The sequence below is a fragment of the Gopherus evgoodei genome, chromosome 2, assembly GCF_007399415.2.
Source record: "Gopherus evgoodei ecotype Sinaloan lineage chromosome 2, rGopEvg1_v1.p, whole genome shotgun sequence".
Classification (NCBI taxonomy): Eukaryota; Metazoa; Chordata; order Testudines; family Testudinidae; genus Gopherus; species Gopherus evgoodei.
Genome location: NC_044323.1, coordinates 181,380,647 through 181,408,528, shown reverse-complemented (window position 1 = coordinate 181,408,528; position 27,882 = coordinate 181,380,647). Strand labels below are relative to the sequence as shown.

At 40.1% G+C, this 27,882-nt stretch overlaps 2 protein-coding genes across 8 annotated transcripts; one reads left to right on the top strand and one right to left on the bottom strand.

Moving 5' to 3' along the window:
- Positions 1–36: 36 nt before the first annotated feature.
- LOC115646523 (tRNA selenocysteine 1-associated protein 1-like) lies at positions 37–13,478 on the bottom strand. 6 transcript variants are annotated; one of them, XM_030552449.1, is made up of 10 exons: positions 13,383–13,478; positions 11,512–11,698; positions 8,861–8,930; positions 7,657–7,733; positions 7,427–7,566; positions 6,574–6,705; positions 5,424–5,543; positions 3,206–3,398; positions 2,552–2,597; positions 37–1,449 (listed from the first exon to the last, which is right to left on the bottom strand). In XM_030552449.1, exons 4-10 carry the CDS (start codon positions 7,684–7,686, stop codon positions 1,313–1,315), a joined length of 798 nt encoding a protein of 265 aa, XP_030408309.1. In that variant the 5' UTR covers positions 7,687–7,733; positions 8,861–8,930; positions 11,512–11,698; positions 13,383–13,478; the 3' UTR covers positions 37–1,312. The 6 variants fall into 6 exon arrangements, with proteins under 6 accessions (XP_030408309.1, XP_030408308.1, XP_030408311.1 ...); XM_030552448.1 differs by lacking the exon at positions 13,383–13,478 and adding an exon at positions 12,921–13,024; XM_030552451.1 differs by lacking the exon at positions 13,383–13,478 and adding an exon at positions 12,921–13,024 and having other exon boundaries at positions 7,427–7,563.
- On the top strand, positions 13,179–27,592 carry PAK1IP1 (PAK1 interacting protein 1). Of its 2 annotated transcripts, none has more exons than XM_030552446.1 (10): positions 13,179–13,318; positions 14,742–14,904; positions 15,592–15,712; positions 15,809–15,883; positions 17,163–17,215; positions 18,147–18,292; positions 18,379–18,476; positions 20,478–20,577; positions 24,156–24,282; positions 26,300–27,592. In XM_030552446.1, exons 1-10 carry the CDS (start codon positions 13,256–13,258, stop codon positions 26,458–26,460), a joined length of 1,107 nt encoding a protein of 368 aa, XP_030408306.1. In that variant the 5' UTR covers positions 13,179–13,255; the 3' UTR covers positions 26,461–27,592. The 2 variants fall into 2 exon arrangements, with proteins under 2 accessions (XP_030408306.1, XP_030408307.1); XM_030552447.1 differs by having other exon boundaries at positions 13,290–13,389.
- Positions 27,593–27,882: the final 290 nt, after the last annotated feature.

Below are 27,882 nucleotides of genomic sequence, written 5' to 3'. Positions count from 1 at the left end.
AACAAAAAAAACAGTAATGACAGTAGTTTCTGTTCATATGGCTCCTTCAGAACTTTATTCTTCAGTCTCAGGCTCAAACTACACACATAGTGAAGGGATCCCTGTATCTGCAACATACTTCATTGTCCTTAAAGATTAAAATCCTATATATAGGTAGTGAAGTCTTTCAACTCCTCCAATTCAGAGTCCAACTGAAAGAAACGGAGGAACATACACATCTTCTTCCAGCTCCCCCCAAACACACAGGGTGTGAATATGAGAACATTTAAGTCCAGATGGAGTCTCTGTATAACCTTTTACTAAAATGTAATGTACACTCCTCCTGTTGCATGTTACAGCTGAACTTGGCACAGAGTTTGAATGTAAAGAACCCTAAAATTAACAGAAATCTGAGTTGGTACAACTTACTTGCATGACAAAGGGCCAGAAAAGAAATGCAGTGAGGAAAGCAAGGTACAGAAGAATGAGTTCTCACAGTAGGATTATAAGGATACATGATATATATATTGGGCTCTCTGTACGTAAGTAAATGTCAGATGACAAGGATATTTTCAAAGGTTTCCGTGAACCTTTGGACACTATGCAAATAGAAGTGGACTGCTGAAAGACATATTAAATAGGAGGACAGAAGTGCCAGATGCCAACTGCCCCATCTGCAGAAGTTAAGGAGGCCTCTAACTAGTTTAAATCAGTTTATTAAAAAACTAAAACAGTAATGGAGCAAGTGGCTGACCAGCTGCAATTCTTCAGTGTCAGGAGGCTGCAGGAGAGCCATGGGAATGAATGCTCCATTCCCAAGTGTGGGAGTCCCTAAGACTCATGGTTGCTAGCTAATTGAGCCAACACTATCTTCAGAATATCTTTACATCTAGTACCAAATAAATATAGATGTGGTGTTCACTCTAGCTATAGCCATTCTATAGCATGGTGTCAGTTCCAAAGTAAAAATTAGAAAGTTATGGAAACGAGACCATTTGGATTTTGCAAGCCCAAGAGAGAATGTGTACCAACTACTTACATGTGAAGAAGTGAAATTCCCCACTGACAGGTTTGCAGAAACGAGTTTTTATTTACACAAGCAAGTCTATCTTGAGATTCTAGTCAACTCTTTACATTTCTAGAATATTTACATGATTTCAAGATGCTTCATGAGTAGAGTGATGAACAAAAATTACAAAGGTTGTTTTGCTAAGCTTTTGACAGCAACCCATCCTTGTGCTTTAAAACTTAGGGTCTAGAGTAATGTAGAAGAAATGTAATGTTAGCACCTTGGTCATAACGGTCATGCTATATATTCATGAAAGAGACACTTTTAGAAAGCAGTAGGTATTTCAGAGGTGACCGTATCCAGAGGCTGCCAATGACAATTCATGAGTGAGTCATAGAGTTCTTCACTTCTCTCCATAAATTCTCTGTTCATTTCATCAATATCCAGATGGAGCTGTGGATCTGCAAAAATAAACCCAGTAAATAAAAAAAATTGGTCCCAGCACAAGAGACTTACACAGGCACACAAAAAAGTAATGGCAAGAGCTTCATATGTGACATGTGGTTATTGTTCTTACACCAAATGTTCCACCTCAGAAAACCAACCACACAAACCCTCTGCAAACTGGACTTTAAAATAAACCCCAAACATAACAAATTACATTAATGCTTAGGGTTAAAGTACAGATACTACATTACTACTTTGTGAAAAACTCAATTCTAATAAAATAAACTTGCACAGACTTGTTGAAGGTATTAACCTAAATTTTACATCCATTGCTACAGATTTGGGAAATATCACTACCCCTACATTTAAAAAGGGGAGAAAATGCAAGCCAGGATATGGTTTCCTAATATCCCAGTATCCAATACACACTTATTTCTCAGACACAAGGGTGAAAAGTTGCTGAAGGAGTTAGGTTCAAAGTCTTACTTTGACATCCGGTCAGGTTCAGATAGACAATCATGATAAATAGCAATTCAAGCAGGGAAAGAGCCCTCTGGCATAAGTTAGCATGCCATTATGGTTAGATAAATGATAGGGCATCCCACTTTGTTTGGGACAAGGGGGGAAAGAGTTCCGTATAAAATGTAACATCTCTTTTGCTTTTTAGCATATGATTCTGTTAAGCAGTATTGATATTTAATACGCTGTAGAAGATTTAAGAAACCAGTTTTCTACTGAGATATTTAAAGCAGAGTCAAGACTGTAAAGAGCTGGAGAAATTATGAGATGGAAAATAGCACACATCAAGGAAAATTAGCAGAGTGGGACAAAAAGACTATTTTATCTTCATGTAAGAGCAAGTTAGGAGAAAGTCATTTGTCTTAAAGACTGCCAAGTCTGAAAACTCCTAATTTTACATACAATGTAAATTATGTTACAGTCCCAACTTGCTGACCTCTATGCCAGTATTTAGAATAGCTCATTTGGAAGTGAAAATGGAATATTTGTACAGACTTTCCATGAACTCGCACTACTTTGTCAGCAGTTCTGTATAGAAATTTTATAAAGCCAGACATTATTAGGACCAAACAATTGAAGTATGAGCATTAGCATTACCTTCAGTTATTAGTTCATCATTGCTTTCAGTCACAATTGGGGTCTCCTGAAACAAGAATGTTTGTGTTAGTTTTATAGAAGTGTAATTATTAATTCCAGGTTCTTCAGAAATTTTTACATTCCATTATCCGAAAAAAGGATTTTCAATGCGTTCATGAATCTTCGTTTAAAAAAAAAAAAAAAAAAAAAAAGAAGAAGAAGAAAAAAGTCTTAGAAGCTGTAAATGGGGTTTTTCAACCTCATCCATTCCCTTTCTAAAAAAATAGACACATTCAGGAGAAAGGCAAATTTTATAGTTTAGTATGGCTTAGAACAACTACAGAATTAAACTATGTGCATTATGGACAGACTGTTATTAGGATAAAAAATTACATAAAGATATGTCAGTCACATTTGGCAAAAAAATACAAGAACAAATGGTACACATTTAGAGGATTATAGAAGTTTAATACTAGAGAAGTGTATCATCTAAAGGCTTGGATTTTCAATCTGCAATTTAGTCCTTATTTTACACATTATCATAGGCTTTACACATGGTTTCCATGTTTGGGAGGGGGGGGAATGACATACAGCTCTGTTATAAATTAAGTTAATTAAGTAATTTAAGATTTTGGCAAGAACTTGTCTTCAATGTAAATTCAGTAACATCAATACCTCAAATACAGCTGGAGTCACAATTGAATCTCTTATAGCAGAATCTCCAACAGCTTGCATGTTGTCATAGGAATGATAGCTATAGTTGTAATCAGCATAAGGATCATAACCCCACTGTGAGTAGTAGTTCTGATAATCTTGACAATAATCATTATAGTTATAGGACTGATACCGCTGGAATTCTGCTTTCATTCTAAAAACAACATTTTAAAGTGTATAATTAGAATTTAAGAACTGGATGTAAAACTGATTTTAGTTTAAAATTAAACAATTCAACAAGTCTTTGTACATCAAATTATGAAGGTGAACATTTCTCTGAAAGTTGCCAGAAATGAAAGGGTGAGGAAATCACTGCACAGTACTTTTCATCTGTGTTTATACAGAAGTAAATGGTCTCACCTCTGCCAATACCAATAGTAATTACTACCCTGGGTAAAATCCAAATCCATGAAACTACTACTACTTCTATCCATTTACTTTAAAGCAAGTTTCAGTGTCAGCATAAACACAGTTTCTGCAGCTAAAGCCTTGTGCTCTGCTATGGATTGGCTAATTAGTACTTAGACAGCTATCAAGTACAGCTGCTTTAAAGCTACATTCTTTTGTACTTAGCCCTTTGTTTTCTGTGGCTAATTACTAAATGGGGGGGGGGGGAAGAAGAGAGGGAGAAACTAAACAAAAAATCCCAAAGAGATCCCAGATTACATTTTAAGGAGCATGTGATACTTTTTTCTTTAAAAAAAAATCCCAAAACACACACTCCGCCTGAACTTGTTTTGCATAGAGACTGGTTTGGTATTCAGCAGCTGCCAGAGTTTAATTCCCATCTGAAGTTATAATCCTGTTTATGACAATCATTGCCACAACAATTTATGAAGTCAGAGAAGTGAGGAATAAGCAGCAAAAGCACAAACTCTAAAAAGGAGCCTGATTCATTTACTAATAGAGCATGAAGGAAGAAATGTAAAACAGTTGTTTTCTAATTTTTTTGAAGAAAAAATTAGAAAACTCCCCATTTTAGATTCATCTGATACTCATTCATTATACACTATACAATGAAGTCAGATGGACTAATTGGACATTCCAGAGACATCAGATTTTCCATATTTAATACCTAATGCTAAATGTGGCCAAGTCCAGGCAGACTCCTGTACTTGACAGCCTCCATTTACTTTGATAGTTCTCTACACAGACACAGAAAAGCCAGTTGTACCGTCCGCCTCTTAACCAAGAAAGGTAAACTAAAAGAAATAGACGTTTTGTTCATAACCTAACAGTTTGGAGACAATAGTATCTAGCTCAGACCAGCTTTGGGTAGTGCCAACTTGATCAAGAAGATTTCTCTCCTTTAAAGGGAAAGAGGTAATATTTTTAAGGTCTGGATATACCTAGAAGAAAAGGGAGCTTCACTTTTGGATATTTCCACTGACTAACAGGAATATAAGGCAAAGTAATTGAAGTATGTTTAGGAGGTTTCTTCCTCTTTGTTACATGCTATTTCACCCATGTACTGGATGAGAGAGTACGTCAATTTGATATCAACCTAACCAAACCTAACTGGTAAAAGCAGCGATTGCCTCAAAAAGTGTATAACTAACTAAGTTTAGGAGGCAGAACAAGGAACCTTTTCAGAGTGGTTCACAGTCCTCACTTGCACTTTAAGAGCTTCAAAGTCAGGAATCCTTGGACAGCAAAGAACACTGATGAAAGTTGGTGTATTTTCTGTATATCGCATTTGGGATCTAGTTTTGGCTTTCGTACTACAGATTTTTTTTTCTCCCTGCTTAAGAGTGCTCCTTCACTTTACCAGATCACTGTAAAATAAACCTTGTGCTATTTTCATTGGAAAAAAAATTAGTATTTATTCTGTAAGGTCCTGATCCTGAAATCACTTATGATGTGCTTAACTTTGCTATTATGAATAGCTACATTGACTTCAAATGGGACTACTCACAGTAGTAAAATTAAGCATGTGCTCACTTAGGTACTTTAAAAAAAAAAAAAAAAAAAATTACCCCAGGATTCTGGCCAGGCTCTAGGTACTTCATGGTTACCAGACAGTGCTTCTCCATCTGCTTTTCCTAACTAGAAGAAATGCAAAACTAGATCCTTTATGTCATGAACTATGGGATGACACCACCATTACAGTAGATGAGATATGCTTTGACAAGGTGAAGCTACCGTTAATTCCTGTATCAGTACAAGACTGATTCATTACCTTTTAGAAATTCCTATACTCAGTCGGATTCGTTTTCCACCTAGACCTGGTGCATTTTGGCAGTCTTGCAGTGCTCTCATCTGATCACCTTGTTCACCAAATCTGACAAAGCCATACCCCCTGCAAATTCCAAAAAGTAGCTACTTTAGTAATTCCAGTATACACACCAATTATAACAGGAGTTAATAAGTTTAGTGTTTTCTTCTGCAGACAAAACCCTTATTTAGCATTGTAGCTACTATGGCTTACAGTACATATTTGCTTTAACTTTTTTGTTTTGTTTTTAAACACCCAAGCTAAATGCTGTCTCTCAGAGCTCAAAGTTGTGTCAAAGAGCAAATACAGACAGCGGATTGCAGTTAGATTAATAGAGCAAGTTTCTTTTAATGGCAGTTCTCAACAAAAGAATAATTAAAAACAACATGGTTACCTGTATATCTAGGCAGACTCCATATTAATGGATTATATGGCAACTGATTTACCAACATCCTCAATTAGTGTTAACCAAGAGCTATCAATTTCCAGTACTTAGCCTTTTAAGAAAAGTTCACTCTCTCAGTATTTTGGGTTTCTTGCCTGCAAAGTGTACTGTGATCTTAATAAGGAACCAGCAACAGAGAGTTATAGTCCCAGCCCTGCCACTGATTCACTGGGTGGCCTTGGGCAAGTCACAAACTCTCTCTGGGCCCTTTCTGCTAGTATAAGCAGGTTCAACTCCACTGACTTCAGTTTATGTGGCCCCTTGTCTATTTTCCCCACCCATCAAATGGGGATAATACTTGCCCTCAGTACAGCTCCTGATTATGCACAGGTGCACTGCTGGGCATGAGCAGAGCCCCAATAATTCAATGTACATCTCCTTTGCCTCCCCAGGTAAATTTTATGGCATGTAAATATGTGCACAGTGAAATCACAATTTTGCCTATTGCGTGTCCAATCCAGACAAAGACTTGAAATAGCACAAGGGATTTTCCTCTAATACTGCTTTGTTTTTAGACTCTAACCTCTGTTCTACCTTCTCTTTGCATTGGGGGGAGACCCCAAAAACCCCACAGAAACATGACACAGAGTAAAGTCTGACCAAGTGGTTTACAAATAATAACTGTCTACAGTCCTTTTATAAGCAGCATTATGATTGTGTAAAAATTACCTGGAGTATCCCAGTAGGTCTGTGGCTATCTTGCAGTCAATGCATGTAGGGTACCTTTTCACAAAGTAGTCATAGAGCTGAAAATCATCCACTTCAGGAGTTAGCTCTCCTACAACTATTGAGAAATCTGGTCTAAAAAGGATTGAAAAGAAATAGTTAGATTGCAAGAATATTGAAATCTTAAGAGACTGGTCAGAAAGCTATTAAATTAGTTATTGCATATAACAAATAACTATGGGACTAATCCTGCAAACACTGTGATCTTCTATAGCACTACACACTGTAGTGATCGTTGCACTTGGCAGTGCTCATGTTTGCAGGATCAGTCCAAGTCTTGTAGTACAACCATTGTGGCACAATATTCTCGAAGATAATAAGCCCAGTCTACTTCTCTAGCTAAACAGGCTTTATTTCTGCTCTGAGAGAGAGAGCAGATGTCCAAGCCAATCCACCTTAAAAAAAAACCTCAACCAAACCAAACCAAAAAAAAAAAACTGATTGGATTTTACTATCTCTTAGTAAAACAAAAGAAGAGGAGCAATAAACATACAAACAACAAATGAATAAATGTATATTTATGGATCTCAAAGTACTAAGTAAAAAGATAACCCAAAAAATATACACTGGTGTCCCTCAAGTCTCAGCAAAGATTTAACAGCAGAGTGGTGTAATGATATCTCATTACAAAGACTATTACACTTTTACAAAATATACTAGAATAAACAATACTTGCCACTTACATAAGAACCTCCATTTAAGAATCTCAAAGTATTCATTCACTGCTCACTATTGATTTAGATGGATTGTTATGGACAGGGGCTAGTTGTTCTGGTCTGTTTCAAGAGCTTTTTACCTGATTGGAAGATTAACAACACTAACATAGTCTGTTCTTCCTGCTTTTATTTTGTTCTTTTTCTTTCGCTTTTTCTGTGGTCCTCTCCACCAGCTATAGGTTTGTAGGGACTCTCTTTTGTTCTTTCCCATTGTATCCTGCTGGGATGAAAAAAAGCTTTATAGTACTTAGTCTTATTTAAATTCCTCCCACCCACTCCCCATCACCACAGGTGATTTCCCCATATTCACCTTGCCCTTGAAAGAAGCCTGGGGTCCCATCTCTCCCTCCGCCTCCCATGAGGGAAAGCAGCCTCTGGGGAAAACGCCTGGCAAAAATAACAGAGCCAAAGGATTGTATGAACAGCCATATTCCCCTGACTTGTCAATCTGGCTAAAGGATTGAAAGAGTCCTCTTGGAATTAAATTAAAAAAAAAAGGTAAAATAAAGCAGTTATCCCTTAGATGTTGGCCAATCCTAAATGTTAATCACTTTAAGGACTGGACTGCCCCTAAATGTTGTGTAGGATTTGCTAGAGCAGTGTTTCTCAATGACCGGTCTGTGGACCATCACTGGTCCCTGAAATCTTCCTGACACTGTTTAGGCAGGCAGCAAGCTGGTCGCTGGCATCAAAAAGGTTGAGAAACACTGTGCTAGAGCACTCTAGTAGCATTTTTTTGGGTGACTGAAAGGCACAGCTAGGTCATCACTCTTGCCTAGAATGAGCCTCAACTGGCCCTGCCTCCCTTTTGCTGGGAGCTCTTCCCTTCCTGCTGCTGTGAGAAACTCTCCTCACAGCTAGTTGTCAGTCACTCGCTCAGGCCAAGAACCAAGAGGAGGTTGGTAGATGGGATGCAAAGGGAAAGCAGACAAGGGACAGACAGACTAATTTGGAGCCTAGGGGAACTCATGCCCAGATGCAGGGCAAAGAAGAAACAGGCAGAAAACATGCCTCACTCAAAAAAGAGGAAGGAGGTAGGGCAACTACAAAGAAGAGAAGGAGGGAGATGGTCGTAGAGTTAATGCAGGTCACATTCCTCACCTTAGAATCTTAAGAATGAGGATTCTCATCCTTAGGGCTCCAAGAGTTAATACATTTGGTATTTCTCAATATATTTTACTTACTAGAAGTAGAACATTAATGTCTGTGTGAGTGCTTGCATATATCCTGCTCAGAGAGCGTTACAGGCAAGCCCCTCCATGAGAACTCACTTTTAAACAATGGGAAGTCCAATGCTTCATGTCAGGTCCCACAACCTGCTTCAGTTGATATAATTAGGTTTCCAGAGCAGGGGAGCGTAATTAATTAGCACATTACCTGAAGGAAGTACAGGGCTAGAATTCACCTACTCAGAGAAATTATTTTAGTTTTATATTCGCGAAGAATTCTGGATATGGTTTAGTATCCCTCCTAAGCACTGTTGACCTGGACTTGTTCTCACCAGATGATCTTACCTGGTTTGCCACTGTTCAGAAGTTTTCTTCACAAGGAATGCTGCACTGCTTCACAATTTATTCTGATCCTCTATTTAAAGAAAAAGGGGAGGAGGAGAGAAGCTTTTATGAAAAGTAATTCAACTTAAACTTAAAAGAATTGTTGCTGCACAACTGAGAACTTGTTCACCTTCTTTTAAATCTGATTTAAGAGATTTAACTTGGGGAATTTTGAAAGGTTCCAGAGCTTAGACTTCCATTGCAAAAGCCTAAATTAATACACTTATGCAGACCAGTGCTATTAGTAACCACTGATCACTTGTGGATCAAATCATCATTGCATCATATCGTGAAACAGCCTGGCTTGGGGATAACCTGGAATGACCACACATATCCTTTCTATTCATCAAGACCTGTAATTATCTTTCAGCTCTACTTCCACAAACTTCTCTATTCTAGAGGACAGTTGCGAGTTTTTGTTCTTATTCCACCACTGCCTCAAGGTTTTACTTACACACACCCCTATTATTTTAAACATGTGTTCAGTTGGTGGGGGATATAAGGTCAGCTTAGAAATGAAGAAAGATCTATCATTCAGAAGCTTAAAAAGATAGCATGCTCATTTTTATAGGCCTTTGATGTTTCCTTGGTTTTTCCTCTCTTTGGAAGAAATTCAAAGATGCCTTGTTTGGTGGTGTAAGTTACAAATCAATAAGAGAATGCAGAGTGGTACATATGGAAGAGGCAGCTGTAGCGGTAAAAGCAACAAGACCGTATAAGGTAAAGCAAAGGGAGAATTTTGCCCTCCTGTATCTTTCCTAGCTATCCCCTTCTGCCAGCTTGGTATGCAAATTTCACCCTCTTACTGACTTGTAACTTACATAGCCATTTAGCACCTCTGAATTTAGCCTCTCATTATTATTTGTATTACAATAGCGGCCAAAGGCCCGTGCTAGGGCTACAGCTTTGTGCAGTCATTTGATTAGTTTCAATGCCTTTTCCCTTTAGCTCACTCACTTGCTCTATACAATTTTTAAGGAAAATCTGGAATAGCTACACTATATATTTTCTTTTAAATCATTTTGCTAGTCAAAGAATGTTGGGGATAAGAGCAAGTCATTGCACAGCACTTTCCCTCACAACCATTTTTTAAAACTGTTACTCTATTGCAAATTGTTTTTACATTCAGTACTTGGTACATACTAATAAATGCTTGCCTGATGAAATTTCACCCCATACGATTCCACATAACAGATTTCTGTAACATATTACCCCAAAGTGGGGTCTATGTAGCAAAATACATAGTACATCTTTCATTCTAATTACTATGGGAACTATTGCAAATTTAGTAAAATCATAATAGTTACACAGTTTGAAAACTGTTAAAACCCTGGTACTGCAAAGACTTACAGCTTGTCTACATATGGAGTTATTCAGCAACAGCAATTGGGCTTTAAATTCACAACCTGCCTTAATGCAAATTAATTTTCATGTTTAGACAAGCCCTTAAACACACACACAACTTTAACAGGTGAGCAACCCCACTGACTTCAGTGGGACTATTCATGGAAACAGTCATTCACATGCTTTAATCCAGTGATCACCAACCAGTCGATCGCAATCGACTGGTCAGTCCTGGGGACTCTCCCAGACGATCATGATCTCTCTTGATGCAGTGGGGCTGTCGCTAGATTTGCTCCCTGCCTGCCTCAGCCCCACGCCGCTCCTGGGGGGTGGTGGCAGGGGTCTTGGCGCAATGCTCCTGCCTGCGAGCACCACCACTGCAACTCCTACTGGCTGGGAACAGGGAACTGTGGCCAATGGGAGCTGAGGGGTTGCTGCTGGCAGAGAGGGGCAGTGCACAGAACTACATGCCCCCTGCCCCGCCCCCCCAGGGGGCGCAGGGGCATGTTGGCCCCTTCCAGGAGCAGCGTGGGGCTGGGGCAGGCAGGAAGCTTGCCTTAGCCTCGCTGCACCACAAACCGGGAGCTGCCCATGGTAAGTGCCGCCCTGCAGGAGCTCCCACCCCAACCCCATCCTGGAGCCAGCATCCCATACCCCCTTCTGCACCCAAACTCCCTCCCAGAGTTTGCACCCCCTCACTCTCTTTTGTACCTCAATCCCCTGCCCCAGGCTCAGCCCAGTGCCTGCTCCCAAACTATGAACCCCTCGGCCCCAGCCCAGAGCCCACATCCTCTCCCAAACCCTAACCCCCTTAAAGTGAGTGAGGGTGGGGGAAAGCGGCGACAGAGAGCAGTGGGATGGAGTCAGCAGGGCAGGCCCTCAGGGAAGGGGTAGATCCTGGGTTGTGCTTAAATTCAAAAAGCAATCTTGAGCATAAAAAGGTTGGAGACCACTGCTTTAATCTTTTCAGGATCAGCAATTCACTTTGAATTTCAGCAATCAATTTTTTAACAATATGGGAGACTTTACAATAGCACTCTACTATTAACTCTTTCCTGATAGAGATAGATGTCATTTTGCATAAGTTATGAAGTGCACAGATTAGCAGAATGTGCATCAGCAAGGTTTTACTATAGTTCTGCTATTTAGAGTCAGAACCAATAGAATTCTACTTTTGTATAAAGATATAAAATTCTAATACTAGGCCTTTAGATTAAAAACTGTCCAATTTACTTTTGACCACTTATGCTGTTTGTTTTTGGACTTACCACTCTGTGTGCACATTTAATGCAAGCTGCAGCACAATTTAAAAAAGCTATTTGACCGCAGAAAAATTGTATCAGAAAAAAAAGTGATGCAATAATATCTTGATCACAGTTGTCATGGTCTTCTATACGAAACAATATTTTTGGTATTTTATTCTCTGAGCTTGATAGTTGTCATCTGATCTTTTCACTGCAATTGAAACAAATTTTAAAAAAAGTTAGAGGTATGCACATTGATAGGGTACATTACTTTTTCAAACTAACATTAGCTACATAGGTAATTTACCATTTAGTTATTAAGGTCCCAATCCTGGAAAGACTTGCATGCTTAACTTCAAATATTTGACTCCAATAGGGCTACTCAATCGAACTACTCACATTTAACCTTAAGCATGCATGTAAGGGCTTGTCTACACCTGAAAGTTGTCTCTCTTTAATTATACTCATATAGTTAAAATGACAAAAATACCCTAGGATTAATTTAATTATATTTGTATCAAAATGTTTAGACCAGTATAACTTATTCTGGGTTGGGAAGCAAAATAAGCTATACCAGCATAAAGCATCTTTATACATGTCTAACTGTATCCGAAATATGGCTTATAACTGTATAGGTAGAAAATTTCACCCGCTGACAGTCCTATCAGTAAAACTTTTTTAGTGTAGACCAGGCCTAACTTTTTCAGGCAGGAGCATGAAGGAAAGATTTTTAAAAGCAAGCTAATAAAAGGACCATTATGTATGGTGCATACATATCCTTAATTCCAATTCTTTTTTCAGACTTTACAGTAAAATGGAAAAACCACGGAGAGTGAACCAAATATTCAGAGGCACGGTTAAGACCTCGAAACTGTATGTCACTACATAAAGTAAAACCGAGGGGACACTCTCGGGCTGTATAAGGGTGGGTGCTTGGGCCAGGCTCAGTGGGGCTGGTTATAGTTCATGGGGGGGAGGAAATGGGGGCTGCCTGTGGTTTGCGTGTGACGGTATTTGTGTTGCCTGGCAAAGGCGCAGAGAGCCCCCCGGGCAGGAGCGTTTAAAGAATCAGTAATTGTGGGGGAGGGGGTGTTTCACCCGCTGACCCAGGGCGGCCGTTTGATCTCGAGATCAGCTACGCAACCCCCGACGGTCCCACGGGCGGATTCCCCTGGTGACTCTCCCCCGGCCTCCCCGGGGGTGCGGCTGGTCAGCGGGCGGAGCTGAGAGCGGAGCTGCCCGGGGGGAGTCGCGGGACGGGGAGGGGGGAGGGGGGAGGGGCGGCGGCGGCGGCCCCGGGAAAGGCCCAGGGGAAGGGGACGGACAGACACCGCCCCGGGAGCGGGGGCGATAACCCTGGGGAGCGATAAACCCCCCCCGCCTCCCCCTGCTCGCGGGGCCCTCACTCCCCCCGGCCCGGTCCCGGCACTAACGTCTCCCATCCACGACGTCGCCATAAGGAGCAGGACGGGTCCTACTTCCGCCCCCGCCCGGGACCTCACGCGGAGGCTGCCCGTAGCAACGCCTGTTTCTCCAACCCCAGAGTCCTACCGCGCCCACAGCCCGCGCACTCCTATCCGACTCGGGGACTCCCAGGGATACACCCCGGCTAGGAAACCCGAGGGGTGGGCCGCGGGCTCGGGGGTGTCCAGGCCTTGTCAATTCCGGCTCAGGCAGGCCCTGGCCAGCCTGTGCGACGGGTAAATAGAAGGACCCCAGGCGTCGCCTCCGAGCGTGGGGGAAGGAGAACCAGGGCCGCGCCGGGCAGATGGAGCTAGTCGGCGGCTGTTACGAGCAGATTCTTTTCGGGTTCGCGGTGCGGCCGGGGGAGGTAACGGCGCCGGAACGGCAGCTGCTCGTGGCCCTCCCATCCCCCGGGTGTCCCAGTAACTTACCGCGGAGGTGCGCGCGCCCGACGCTGCCCGCCTCAACGCGGGCTTTAAGCGGGGTGGCTCCGCGCGCGCGACGCCGATGGGTTCCCCCTGCTGGGCGCTCGTGGCTGGTGCGGGGAGCGGTGCGAGCTGCGAGCCGGGCGTGGCTGCTCGCAGCTGATTTGATCAGCGCCGGGGCCCGGCTTGCAGCAGGGGATGCCGGGAGTCCTGCCTGCTGCTCACGGCGGGCAGCCAGCACTGACCTCGCTGCAAGTCCACAGCTCCATGTCAGCCCTCCCTGCCCCTGGACCCAACCACATGCCTGGGGGCCTTGTCCCCTGCGGGGCTCTGAAAGCAGGCGCCTTTGCAGCCGAGTTACCCGGCTGCAGGGGGTATAGCCACACTCTCTTTGGCCCAGCCACCTCTAGAAGGGCACAGAGTGCCACGCTTTTTATGATTATTATTTAATACGTTTATTGTGGTCTTTAATACCTAAAAACCAACCCAGAATGGGGCCCTGTTTTGCTGGGCATTGCCCGGACATAGAACCATAGTCTGGAAGGGCCCTCAGTAGGTCAGCTTGTCCAGTCCTCTGCACGCAAGGCAGGACAAAGTAACTAGCCCATTCCCGGCAGGTGTTTGTCTAACCTGGTCTTTAAAACCTCCATTGATAAAGATCCCACAACCATTTTTCTTAATGTCCAGCCTAAATCTCTCTTGCCACAATTTAAGCCCATTGCTTCTTGTCCTGGCCTCAGATGTTAAGGAAAACAGTTTTACACCTCCTCCTTGTAACAACCTTTTATGTACTTGAAAACTATCACACACACACACACCCCGGTCGTCTTTTCTCCAAACTAAACAAACCCAGTTTTTTCCAATCTTTCCTCAAAGGTCATGTTTTATAGACCTTTAATAATTTTTGTGATCCACTAAATAACCTCTAGATTCCTTTCCGCAGTACTCCTTGCTAGGCAGTCATTGCCAAAGTGCTGAAGGAGAAAGGGAAGGACTGGCTTGGATTTTCCTAAGAGCCTCAACTTATCTTTTTCTGCTGGAAGCCATAGAACCTCTTTCCACACAGGACCAATCCACCCCCATCACCAGTCACAAGCGAAGCTCTGGAGACCGGAGAGTTGTTAGGTTGATGGTGTCATTCTAATCATAGAGCGACCACTAGGAAACTTCCTTCACAGGGTCCCATTAGATTTGTAACAGAATATAACGTTTTTGTATGTTTGGCAAAATGAGCATGGCTAGTTTTTGCTATTTTAAAAATTAGGCTTATACTATGATATTGATAATCTAATCATATACAAGTTAGAACATATCTCACTGGGTGTGTTTCAAAAAAGGTTCATTCATTTTATATTTTGTTTTCAGAACTGGATGCCTACCCCTGACTTTACCCATCATGCTCACACTGCCTCATTATCAGCAGTAGCTGTGAATAACAGATATGTAGTCACTGGTAGCAGAGATGAAACAATCCAAATATATGATATGAAAAAGAAGATAGAACATGGGGCATTGCTGCATCATAATGGTAAGGGAACTTTTCTTTTTAGAGGTATTAATTACATGATTTACTGATTGGTGTGTTTCTGTAACAGAACTGTCAATTTTTAATGGGGCCTCAGTTGAGATACATTTTATATGGATTAAGGAATTATCAAATGCATATAAATAAATACATGTGACTTACTTTAGAGAGTGAGGGATCAGACAGAATTAAAAATTGTATGCTACAAGGACAATAGAGGGGCATCAGTGATTTAAATATGGTTGTTAAACTTATTTTCATGAAGAAATATATAGTAAGTAAGCCAGGTTTCATCTAACAAGCAGAACAAAAGGCTGGCATGTTTGGATGTTAAAGGCAGGCTGTTCTTTCACAGATAGAGAGGCATTGCTGCATGTTTGGTGCATGCATTATTCTTGCAAATAATATATGAGATGTACTTATAATGTTGTAATTCCTACATAGGTATTATGTAAAAAGGTATCTGTTATGGGTGTGATGCAAAATGAAAACAATTTAAGTGACTTTCATTTTGCACTTCAAAATACAATTTCATATGTGTGACTTTATTGGAAGTTATACAATTAAGTTTTAAAATATTAGCATGTCTTTAAGTGAATATCTTGATATTTTATATAAAACTATTTTTTGTGTAGTATTTTTATTCAGGATGTCATAATGTAGATTAATAATGCTGATCGTGTTCTGTAGGCACGATAACCTGCCTGGAGTTCTATGGGAATGCACACTTGTTGAGTGGAGCAGAAGATGGATTAATTTGTATCTGGGACACAAAGAGATGGGAATGTCTGAAATCCATTAAAGCACATAAGTGAGTCTTCTGAACTGCTTCTTTTTAGATATTTTTGGCTATTTATGTGACAAAGAAAATACATGATTAACTTTTTGTTGTTGTTGACTTTATTAGGGGGCATGTGACATCTCTTTCTATTCACCCTTCTGGAAAATTAGCTTTGTCAGTAGGAACAGACAAAACACTAAGGTGAGTCAAAACTGGCTGAAAATCTTACTTAGTGAAATTTACTAAGTTATCTTATTGAATTATAAGCAAGGATTATATATTGGGACTAGACTGTGAAGCAAGGATCAGGGAAGCATCTGTGATGCTGCTGTCAGTTAACCTATGTAACAGTGTATGTTTTCATACTTGCAGGATTCCTGTTCTATCAAAATGTACCTTTTAATTTCACTTTGTTTTATACTAGGCAGAGATGATGATTGGGATAAGGATCACTCTAGAATCTAGACAGAGTATATCTGTGCCTTAGCCTACACTTAAATTAGGTCATCATAGCTATGTCAGTCAGGGATGTAAAAAAACCAAAACAACCCCACACACCTCTGATTGACATAGTTTTGCCAACCTAATCCCCAGCGTAGATGCAGCTATGTTGATGGTAGAGGGCTCCCGTCGACTTGACGTAAGCATCATTCAGGGAGGAGGTGTTCCTTCAGTCTAGTCTGCATCGTACTAGGGGGTCATGCCGGCATAGTTAGGGTGATGTAGCTATACTGGTGAAGTGTCCATAGTGTAGCTATACCTAGCACTTTGAAATTTCCTCTTAGCTCCATTGAAATAGTAAAGAGGTAATATTCATCCTGTTGACTCTGTGGTATACAAAACTGGCCTTTTAACACAAAGGAGTAAGGAAGTCACCTCTATCAAACTGCTAGATTGATGTCTTCTGTTAGCCTCAAGACTGATGTCAGTTGCGGATGGAACAAGTGCCAGCCTTTCAGGGAAGAATACAAAGCTAAGAGATTGATATTGGGAGTAGGACTGGATGGCCTGCTCTAGAGGGGAGTGCAGACTATTACATTTTTTAAAATAGCAACAGCATTTTAAAGTATTTCTTTTAAAGAACAGTGGCAGTCTCGGGCACATGCTGCCTCCCCCTTCCCCCTGTTATGCACCAGTGGCAGTCCCAGGCTGCACTGCCACTCCTCCCCCTGCCCTCCCCCAAGTACCAGCAGTGGTCCTGGGCTGTGTGCCCATCCCTCCTCCCTCAGCACCAGCAGAGTCCCCAGCCACGTGCTGCCCCTCCCCACACCCAGACCCGTGGAGGTGCTAGAGCACCTGCGGTGCCCCTGAAGCCCCTCCTCCAGAGCACCCAAGATTTAGTCAGGGTACCTGTCCATGACTTTTACTAAAAATACCTGTGACTAAAACATAGCCTTACCAATGGTTAGTAAATAGTACTTTAATTTCTCTATGCTATTTTAAGCGATGAATATTGAGCCCCCTTTTTGGTATTTTACAGAACATGGAATCTTGTAGAAGGACGATCTGCCTTCATCAAAAATCTGAAGCAAAGTGAGTGTGTCAATCTAATCTGCAAAATATTTATTAAAATTAAATCAGAGTACCTTTTACCTGAGGTAGCCTTTGGTTTGCAAATGTTTGACTCTTTAATTACGGTAATTCCCTCTGCTCTACCTTCTACTAAATATCAAAAGCGCATATCCTCAATACAGACATTGCCATGAACAGGCTATAGTAATACTGTGGCAGAAATCTTATTTCATTCTTCAAATACACATTGTTAGGCTAAAAATCATTTTTAAAAAATTCTGTACCTCTTTTAATTATAACACTTCAGATTATCAAAACTGAAAAATTTAAAGAAATAGTAAAATAGTTTGCTATTTATTCTGGTAGTAGTAGTAGTATTTGTATTTACTTTCTGCATTTATTTCAGCTTGGACGTTGAAAATAGACGAGATAGTTTCTAAAGATTTTTACTTTTAGATTCTTATGCACTAACATGAATTTGGGTTGCAAAGACTACAGAAAAATGTTTGTTTTAAAATATAACTCTTTACTCGAAGTTTCTGGTTTTACTTCTTTGGAACATTGATTTTTGGTAGGATTTTGTAAAAGCTTGTTTTTACAAAATCTAAATTTTGGAACCTAACAATGTCTTTAAAAATCTGTTTTGCTGGTACTAGATTTATTCCAGGAGATGAAAATTTGTTATGATTTCCCCTTCCGGGTGGTAATACAATCCTCTATCCTGAAAACACACATGCTTACATTTACTACTATGAGCATCACTGAAATCAATAGTATTATTCCTGATAATAAATTAAGCATTGGCATAAATATTTGCAGGATTGGGGTCATATACACTGCATGCTAAAGATTCCAGAGTGAAGATGTCAAAAATGAGATTCAGAGTCTTTAAATTATTATTAAGGCAAAACTTATGGCCTTTCTGGTTGTTTTTTTATTTAAAATTGTTCAGATGCACACATAGTTAAATGGTCCCCCAGTGGAGAGAAGTATGTGGTGGTCATAACTAATAAAGTGGATGTCTACAAACTTGAAACAGCAGCTGTCAGTGGTGCCATCACAACTGAGAAGAGAATTTCTTCAGTTAGATTTATAACAGTAAGTATATAAAAGAAGGGGGTTGGAAGCTAAATTGTTTGAATTACTTTAGCCCTCATCTGCATTTTCTTCTCTTCGTCTTCAAGGATTCTGTACTTGCTATTGCCGGAGATGATGAAGTTATAAGACTGTACGATTGTGATGCACAAAAGTGCCTTTGTGAATTTAAAGCTCATGAAAACAGGTATTTTATTTTTGTCTTGTTAAATTGTTTTAAAATTTATGGCAGTTCTGAATACATGCTACTGCCTGATTAGTGGCAACACTGAGAACATCTTGGCTTAATACAGTTTATTTTTATTTTTAAAATAGAAAGTAAACTGCCTTATTTCTGATGTATTGCGTTGAAAATTCAATACAGATTTGTGCATTCTCACTGAGTGTGAGTGTACACCTATTGTTATATGAAACATGAAAGAATCCCTGTGTGAGATTTATTTTAATATCTCCCCACTGGATATATATGATGATCTTTTTATATATGTTGTGTGTATGTGATTTTAAATTGCGTGTCAATATTTTCCAACAAGAGCATGAGCTCACATCTTTCGTGGATGTATTCTAAAGAGATTATGATTTTTTTATCCATAAAATAGTTACAGCACAGGCACAAGAATTGCATAATGACCTATTTTGCCTCACCAGCGTGCCTCAAATCAGTTCTTGAGGAACTACTTTTTAAGAATTTCAGGTTTCATTTCTAATCTGTCCTTGGCACCAGGTGCCAAATGGTACTTGGCATTTTTTTTTATCTTGTTCCCAGAATCTCAACTTACTCTTTTTGTTTTTGTTTTTAATTAAAATTTCAAGCTCTTGTGGTTGAGCAGAGATCCTTGAAAACAAGCAAAACAAATATGAACAGATGCAGAGATGTTTGCCTGCATCTGCAGAGAACTGGAAATTACATCTTGGAGAGGTGTGAACTGCTCTGTTCATCTAAATGGTCTTAGCTCATGTGCTCAATGATGATAATTTAATAATCTGTATTGTTCAATATTTCACTGATGATCAAAGCATGCAAGGAAGGAGAGGGAGGTGTGTTTGAAGTATAAATTGCCAAGAAAGGATGGAGACAGCAGAAAAAGAGGTGGAACAAATCTCATTGGAAGAATGTGCTTCTGGTCTAAAACACAGTGTGTATGTCTACGCTGCATGTGGGAGCAAGTCGTGCAGTTCAGGTCCACAGACCTATGCTAGCAGGGCTTGCACTAGCACACTAAACATAGCTGTGTAGAGAGGTGGCTTTGGCATAGCAGCTCAGGGTCTCAAGTCCGCCTCAACCCTCAAGTTTGAGAACCCAATCTTCAGCCCAAACCACAATGTCTATGCAGGTATTTTGACAAACATGTACCAGAACTTAGTTGCTTTGGTAGTGTCTGCACCTTTTCCTGGTCTTTCCCTCAAAGCAGTCATGAGTCTTGTTCAGCACCAGATAACTAACTCAAACAGTTGTCCATCAATGCTAATTTTTAGATTGGATATTTTTCTAAAAGATGTGCTCTAGGAATTATTTTGGGAAAAGTTATGGCCTTCGTTATATAAGCAGTCAGATTAGATTACAATGGTCCCTTCTGGCCATAGAATCTATGAATAAAAATAGAAAAAAATGGCATAAGGAGTCTCTTATTTCTTCAATGAATCCACATAAGCATTGACTAACAAGCTGTTACCAATTTATAATCTTGCAGTGGTGTCCAAATGGATACCCATGTAAAATAGCACAGTTGGACTCCATCCAGACCAGTAGAAAGAGAATCTTATATGTTCCCCTTTATCATTAAAGAAATACCAAGTACTCTGTCTTAATTTAGGTGCCAATTCAGCAAAGCACTTAATCATATGCTAAAGTGCTGTTGAAATCAGTGGGTGTTCAGCATGTGCTTAAAATTAAGCACTTACGTGCTTTCCTGAATCAGGGTCCTAACAGTCCTTACATGCATTTTTCAAAGGCACATCTTGCTCCAAATGGCAGAATACAAAACAGATTAGTCCTGTGCATGAGCTGTATCTTACGTGCCTAAATCAAAAATATTCACATAAAGCATCCATAATTTGTGGCTCTCTAGATGACATGTAGAATGTTCTGTCTTCATTTTTAAATTCTAACAACTTCTTACCATTTGTCCTTATTGTTTGAAGCCACCTGTCATGGTAGTAAGTATCCAGGTATTATATTTTGTTCTAGAATAAAAGACATCTACAGTTTTGAAAAGGAAGGACTACAGGTTATTGTTACTGCATCCAGTGATGGCTACATTAAATTGTGGAGTCTTGAACTCAATAAGGTTAGTATATTAACAACTCATGGAAAATTTCTGGAGAACTAATTTGCAGGTTAACATTAGGTTTTAAAAAGCATGCTGTGACAGGTTCCCCCTGGGGTACCTCCTGGAACTGGGGTACCACAGAGCCCCCCCGACCCACCAGCCTGAGCTCCCTTTACACTGTATTGCTGTGACAAGCTCTGCACTTCACCAGAACGCACATGGGTAGGGACATACCCAGCTGCAGTTATATGCAGATGCTATGATCAGCCCTGCATGGGAAGGCTCCAGCTAGAGAACTTTCCAAATACTCAGGCAAGTGGTCCAAAATTATACTGTCTTGCGCTATGCAGGGAACTGTACAGTATAAGCTCATGAAATTCACCCCCTCCCTCAATGTGGAGAGGAGTATACAACAGCTTTATGCCCTGAGTTATGACTCCCACACACTGCTTTTAGATATAGCAAAAAAGTTTGATGGCAAAAGATAGATTTTAAGTGATTGTAAAGGATAGCAAATAGATCAAAGCAGATTACCTAGCAAATAAACAAAAATTCAAACTAAGCTTAATATACTAATGAGATTGGATATAAATAGCAAATTCTTACCCTAAGTGATGATACAAGCAGGCTGCAGATTCTTAGGAGGCAAGTTGCACTTGTTTATAGCTTGGAATTCCCACATGTTCCATTCACAGGCTAAAAATCCCTTTATCCTGGATCCAGCACTTCCCCCAACTCAGTCTTTGTTTCTTAGGTGTTTTTAGGAGTCTTCCTGGGTTGGGAGTCAATGAAGAACCAAGATGATGTCACTCCCCTGCTTTATATAGCTTTTGCATATGATGGGTCCTATTGGCATCCAGCGGGGGTGGGCGGGCAAAGCCCGCCCACTTCTAAAGGGCCTCCCCCCAGCCTAAGGGGAGGACCCACAGGTCTGGGACACCAAATAATTACGGGGGACAACTAATGAAAAAAACAGGATCGGGAGTGAGGTCATAGGGCTAAACGAAGGGAACCCAATGGGGACACCGAGCAGAGAACCCCGGACAACGTCCACTGCTCCTCGAAGACGTCGAGGGAGCCAGTGGACGCTGCCCAGAGGAACTCTGCCCGGATGCGTGAGCAGACGGAGGAACAGAAATAGGCCCTACAGTCGCAGGAAATCCCGTCGGCCAACCTCCTCTCCCTGGTGTTGTAGTTGCATATGATGGGTACCCTTTGTTTCACAATTTGGTTCCCATGCCAGTCAATAGAAAAATACTGATATCCCAAGGTGGAAACCAGCACCAGGTGACCTGGTCACATGTCCCTGTCATAGCAGCCATTACTCGGATGCTGTCTGTAGCGTCCTCAGGAAGGCTCCCCAGATGGAGATAAGCTTCCCCTAAAGCCTATTGTTTCTTCCTAGTGGCTCATTAACTTGAATGGGCCTTCCCAGCTAGCCATCTAAACTGAGAGCATTTTGCCTAGTAGGCATTGCACAGGAATAGCTACATGTGAAATAGATGCATAGTCAATATTCATAACTTCAGATGCCAAAAATGATACATGCATACAAATAGGACAATCATATTCAGCAAACTATAACCTTTCCAATGATACCTCACATGACTTATCTTGCATAAAATATGTTATGTCATAATCATATCATAATAATATCACTGTGAAGAATATGGGGTGCAATGTCACACGTGCATTTTAAAATTATTTTAAAATATTGAATAAACCTGTTTGCAATCTAGAAATCCTGAACTTCCTCCACACCATGTTTATCAGAAATGTTTTATATATATGCACTTAGATCTTTTGGTTATCAATTCCTTTTACTATAACTTTAAAAACTTTTAATTTTAGTGGTGATTTAAAAAAAAAATCTTTGAAATTCTCAAGTAACTTCACCCCTCCATCTTGTGCAAGGTTATGCTCTCCCTGATATCTAACTGGTCACACTTACAGCTTCCTAATCAATCTCTTATATTTTGGTGGTTACTATAATGTTTGTAATGTTGGTGACTAACACCACTCTTTAAAAACACAAAATGTATTATTTATTTGTGTTCAAGAGGGGAAAAATACTGTCTTCTTTGAAAAAAATCAAAGATGGTGATACACTAGGCATTTAAATTTTATATTGAGCACTTTTATTCCAAACACTTTATTTTTTAACAAAGCAGGAAAAAAAATCACTTCAGAATGTGTCTTTTGCATTTTTATCCCAATGCTTTTTTCCGTGATGCAAAAGGTGAACAGTTTTAGTAACTATAGTTAGCCAAGATGTATAAATTATTCATTCTTCATTGAAATGTGATAGGCCTAGTCCTTACTACAATTTTTAACCAAGTTTGTAGCCAATTACTGCCTTGGTTGGCTTTAATTGTAGGTTGTGTCCTCATTTTTTTTATCGTTATTACAGAAGCACTTAAAGACCTCAAAGAGGGCCTCATTGTGTTAGGCACTGTACAAATGACACAAAGACAATCCCTGTTCCAAGAAGTTCACATTCCAAGATTTAAACAATATTGTTAAAGCTCAGCTACCCTGGCAGCTAACAGAGTTTGTTTGGCTTCAGCCAGAGACCTAGGCTGGCACATGGTTGTTTTACTGTTACTGGTTCAGCATGCTTTCCCCCCAAACTGCAGCTGTCCTAAACATGTTTATGTAACTGGTGTGCCTGCTGCTTCCTCCTCCCAACTCTCTGTGTGGTAGGATATTCAAAAGTGCAATGCTTCGTGGGCTGCTATTGCTATTCTGTGTGTCCTCAGGACAGACTTTGTTTGAATGAGGTATAATGGAATGTTTGCCCAGATTTTCCCAAAGCACACTGATACAGACACAGTTAAGCAGTAAGGTAGATGTAGATACACAAATATGTTTGTGATTGCAGAAAAGCTGCTGTGTGCACATAAACTGAACCACATTATTTGTAACCAGTTGTAACCCTGTATTTGAGGAAATAAACGGGGAGGATATATTTCAATCAAGTTAGCTTAACACCACTTAGCCCCATTAAGTTGCAGACTAGCTACCTTTGTTGTAGCCAAGATTCACCCAGGCTACAGCCAGCCAACTAATGGTTTCAATTGTGTTGAGTTCTCTCAGGCTACGTCCAGACTACCCGCCATATCGGCGGGTTAAAATCGATTGCTCGGGGATCGATATATCGCGTCTCATCTAGACACGATATATCGATCCCCGAGCGCGCTTATATCGATTCCGGAACGCCATCAACCCCAATGGAGTTGCGGAATCGACAGGGAGAGCCGCGAACATCGATCCCGCGCGGTGAGGATGGGTGAGTAATCTGATCTTAGATATTCAACTTCAGCTACGTTATTCACGTAGCTGAAGTTGCATATCTAAGATCGATTTCCCCCCGTAGTGTGGACCAGCCCTCAGTTGAACCAATGTGATTAAAAAACACACCCATCTTGCCCCTCAAGATGTACCCTTAAGGCAGCTATGGCTCTGACAGCATTACAAAATCACAATTAACAGTTGCGGCATGGTGATATACAGCCATAAAAGTAGATGTACAGGTTAAGTGACATAAACTATATTGAAATAACCTTTTAATGAATCTGTTTCTATATTTTCCTCAGATCCAGGATAGACCATCTTTGCTATGTGAAGTCAATACCAAAGCCAGGCTTACATGTCTGGCGGTATGGCTAGACAGAACTTCAGAAACCAAAGAGAACCCTGACAATGCTACAACCTCTTCTTATGGTAACAGAGATCGATTGTGATTATTTTATGTTGAAAATAATTCCTATTTAAGTGCTATTAATATAGTGAGAAAATAGAAAATACGAAAGCAGGTGGGAGTTTTTATTGCATGTTTTGTGGCTGAATGTGGTGCTCTCAGAACTAAGGGAGGTGAGAGCACTTCTTATTTAGGATATCATACTGATAGATGGTGCAAACTTTCTGGGATAATACTGTCTCAGTCTGGAGCAGTAATGCCACAACTACTGAAGACTCAATAAATAAGCAACCATACAATGGCATTTTGCAGAATCACTTTTCAAATGGAACTGCACTTGAAGGATTAAGTTTTCCAGCTAAAAATGTACAATTTTCTGAAATACACATGACCTTACTTACTGACTGTATTATTGAAACATGCCAGTCTGACACTTTGGGTATTCACCCAGACCACTAATGGGTTCTGTCACTGCCTTCCCTGTATCCCTGGGTGCCTCTGAAGTTCAGCTTTGGTTCAGAGCCCTGACACCAGCAGCATGCACATAGCATAATGGTCTCACCCTGGCTTTCACTAGTCCAGTTGCTCCTTGTAGGATGACTCAACAGTCCTTCCAATCCCGAGTCTCCCCAAAACCATCTTCCTGCAGTGTCCAATCCCTCTTATTGGACACGCAAAGAGATAACACCAAGTTCGCTGCATCCAAAAAGCCAGTACACAACACACTCTCCCATAATACACAGCACAGATGGTTTGTAGTAAAACGAAGAATAATTTTATTAACAACGAACCTAGATTTAAATGATTTCAAGCAAAAGTGAAAGAGAGATGAAAGGGCTACAGACAAAACAAAAAGAACATGCTTTCTAGTCTCGACAGCTTAATTCTAGCAAGATACAGCTTTTGCCTGTCATAGTTTTTTGCATCATATTGTCAGCATTCTGCAGCCTGTTGTAACAGGAGGACCCACCTTTCACAGATACAAAGCGCTGACTGCTTTGTTGTCTCAGGTGATGAATATCCCAAAGTCCTGTAGCAGCTCCTATATCTTCAAAGTTTATCTTTGTTTTCAAAGCCAAGAAGCCTTCCTGGAGGCTCAACATTCTGTCTCCGCCAGGGACCAGATGCCATGTTAATTTTGCAGTCTCCTGAGATTTACAGTGCAAATGATATTCCTGCAATATCCGATGCAAATGAATGGCTCATTGTCCTTGTCACACCTGGTTCAATCTGCAGTTGAGCCAAAGAGGTGTTGGCCTTTCTCTCTTGTCTGTTTTACAGACTCTAAATCATAATATTGGAATATCCGTAATTTCACATACAGCATTATTACACACATTTCAGAGTGATATTAATGACCAGCAGGTTATTGGTTTTCCAATGATATATTTTTAAATGAATATTATAACAAGTGTGTGAAGTTCATTGAGCTTTTCAGGCCAGCTGAGATTTACTGTTACATACCAGGGAGGCCATGGCCATCTGGCATTGGGGTGCTCGGATGGTCACAGCTAGTGTGACCAAAATCTTAATTCTCTGCAGTCTTCTCTAAGCACCTTTAAGTAAGAATTAGTGTGGTAATATTTATGTAAATAAAATACTCAGGCTTTTAGGATACTGTTTTTGACTGGCAGTATCCTGTGCATGACTCCTTAAACCTGTTGGGTCAGATTGTCAAAACTAAACGTATGCAGTTTTGTGTACCTAATTGGTCACTTGCATGTCAGGTATGTATGCATTAAGTAGGTATGGGCAGATGTATTTACCCATTGCATGGGCCTAACTTAGAAAATCTAGCCCAGTATTTTTTTTTACTCGGCAGTCATGCATGACCATCTAAAATACATTTACTTGTCTGCTTGATGTTTGGACACTGCATACCATGGCACTCTCATCTCTTCCTCTAAAATATATTATAGACCTCATACTGTTTCAATTTCTTTTTAAAATGGGGGGAAATAAATTTGTACTTCATGCCAGCAGAGATTCCAAATATTGAACTTAAACACTCATGATAAATAACTTTCTCCTTTGTTTCAGTAAATGAAGATGAACAGCCATTGATAACTAGGAAAAAGAAAGTTTGTTGGACTGATAATAGTGATAAATCAGCAAAGGAAGATAGGCAAGTGATGCCCAAAAAAAAAAAATCAGAAGGTGCACAGCAAAAGAAGAAAACGAAACTACAGAACTCAAAATGAATGTAACTTCTCTACCATTCAAATAATAAGCTAACATTAGTAAATTTTGGTATCACTGTAACTATTTTTTACACCTCTCACTTCTACTCAAGGCATTTTTTGTCTTCTCAACAGGGCACATATCTCTGAAACTATCTTAATTTTGGGAGTAGAAAAGTTTTCTACATTGATAAATGACCATTCAGAATTTTGGAAGGTGGCAAATCTGATGGTACTAACTTCTCTTGAAATATACCATTCAGAAGTAAACACATAATGTAGTATATCTAACAAATTTTAATGATATCAAGTTTATTATAAAAATTATCTTTGAGCAGTTCTGAAATTCAGTTTAAAACTACAAAAATTGCCGCAGTTCTGTGTTAATATAGTTGGATTTTCTGGTTTTAATCATTAAAACTTGGAAATAGGTTTCAGTGAAATATACAATGAAAATGTCTGCAGTTAACCATTTCTATTGGATTATATAATTCAGGGTAAACTGTGTTTTAAATATACTTACTAGGCTGGATTTTTTTAGTAAAAAAATATGCCTGCGTTTATCACTTTAAGGGTTATTTTTAGACAATCTTAATATATACTCCATGATGTCAGAAAAATAGAACTACCAAAAATATCCTTCATATATTCACAAAAAGAAAACTTGTGTTTAACCCTTGAGACAGCAATGAAAAGAGGGTGTAAAAGCAAACAGTATATTTTTTGCCTTCTAATATTTCAAGTCTTTAATTTTAAAAAGACCTGTCTGTGTCCATAAATTCAACTCTGTTTATGTCCTCTTTTTCCAGGAGTTGGTTTACTTGATTGAAACAAACACTTCGGTAACTTTTATGCAGGCATTTTACAAGTATTTACATTTACTCTCGAGCTGTTGAAATGCCAGTGTTAAGAAGTGGGCTAGAACAACTTCAAGAGGTTCTATATGTTTTAAATGTTTATGTCAAAAGAAATCTAATATAAATTAGTTAAGTTGGAAAAGCTTATATTCATTTCTTTCCTTCTCCATTTCTCCCCCCTAAAAATGTTTATCAAGTCTGTGCTCTGAGATTTATTATGTAAAACAGAAAGAGTAATATTTATTATGTACGTAAAGTTGACTCCCTGATGAACCATTATACCATTGTGCTAAGTATTTGTACTGAGCATAATTCCACCTATCTTCAAAGGAAAGTGAGCAGAGAATGTTCAGTAGTCAAAATAAGAATAATGGCTGACAATAGGCTCTAAAGCAGAAATATTCTCTACTCCAGTGGTTCTCAACCAGGGACCCCCGTGGGCCACGAGCAGGTTTCAGGGGCACCACCAAGCAGGGGAAAGGATGCCCCCTGCACTCACCTGCAGCAGGAAGCAGAGCACTGTGGCTGGGAGCTGGCGGAGTGAAGCGAGCTGGGGCCAGGCTGCTCCGCTTCTGCCGTGAGTGCG

Coding starts and splice junctions, on each gene's coding strand:
- LOC115646523 (XM_030552449.1), bottom strand. CDS start 7,686: ATGGGACCCCAGGCTTCTTTCAAGGGCAAG. Junction 7,567..7,656: donor AGGCTTCTTTCAAGGGCAAG/GTGAATATGGGG, acceptor TTTTCATCCCAG/CAGGATACAATGGGAAAGAA. Junction 6,706..7,426: donor GTTGTTAATCTTCCAATCAG/GTAAAAAGCTCT, acceptor AATCCTTTTTAG/ACCAGATTTCTCAATAGTTG.
- PAK1IP1 (XM_030552446.1), top strand. CDS start 13,256: ATGGAGCTAGTCGGCGGCTGTTACGAGCAGATTCTTTTCGGGTTCGCG. Junction 13,319..14,741: donor TCGCGGTGCGGCCGGGGGAG/GTAACGGCGCCG, acceptor TTTTGTTTTCAG/AACTGGATGCCTACCCCTGA. Junction 20,578..24,155: donor GGAGTCTTGAACTCAATAAG/GTTAGTATATTA, acceptor TATTTTCCTCAG/ATCCAGGATAGACCATCTTT.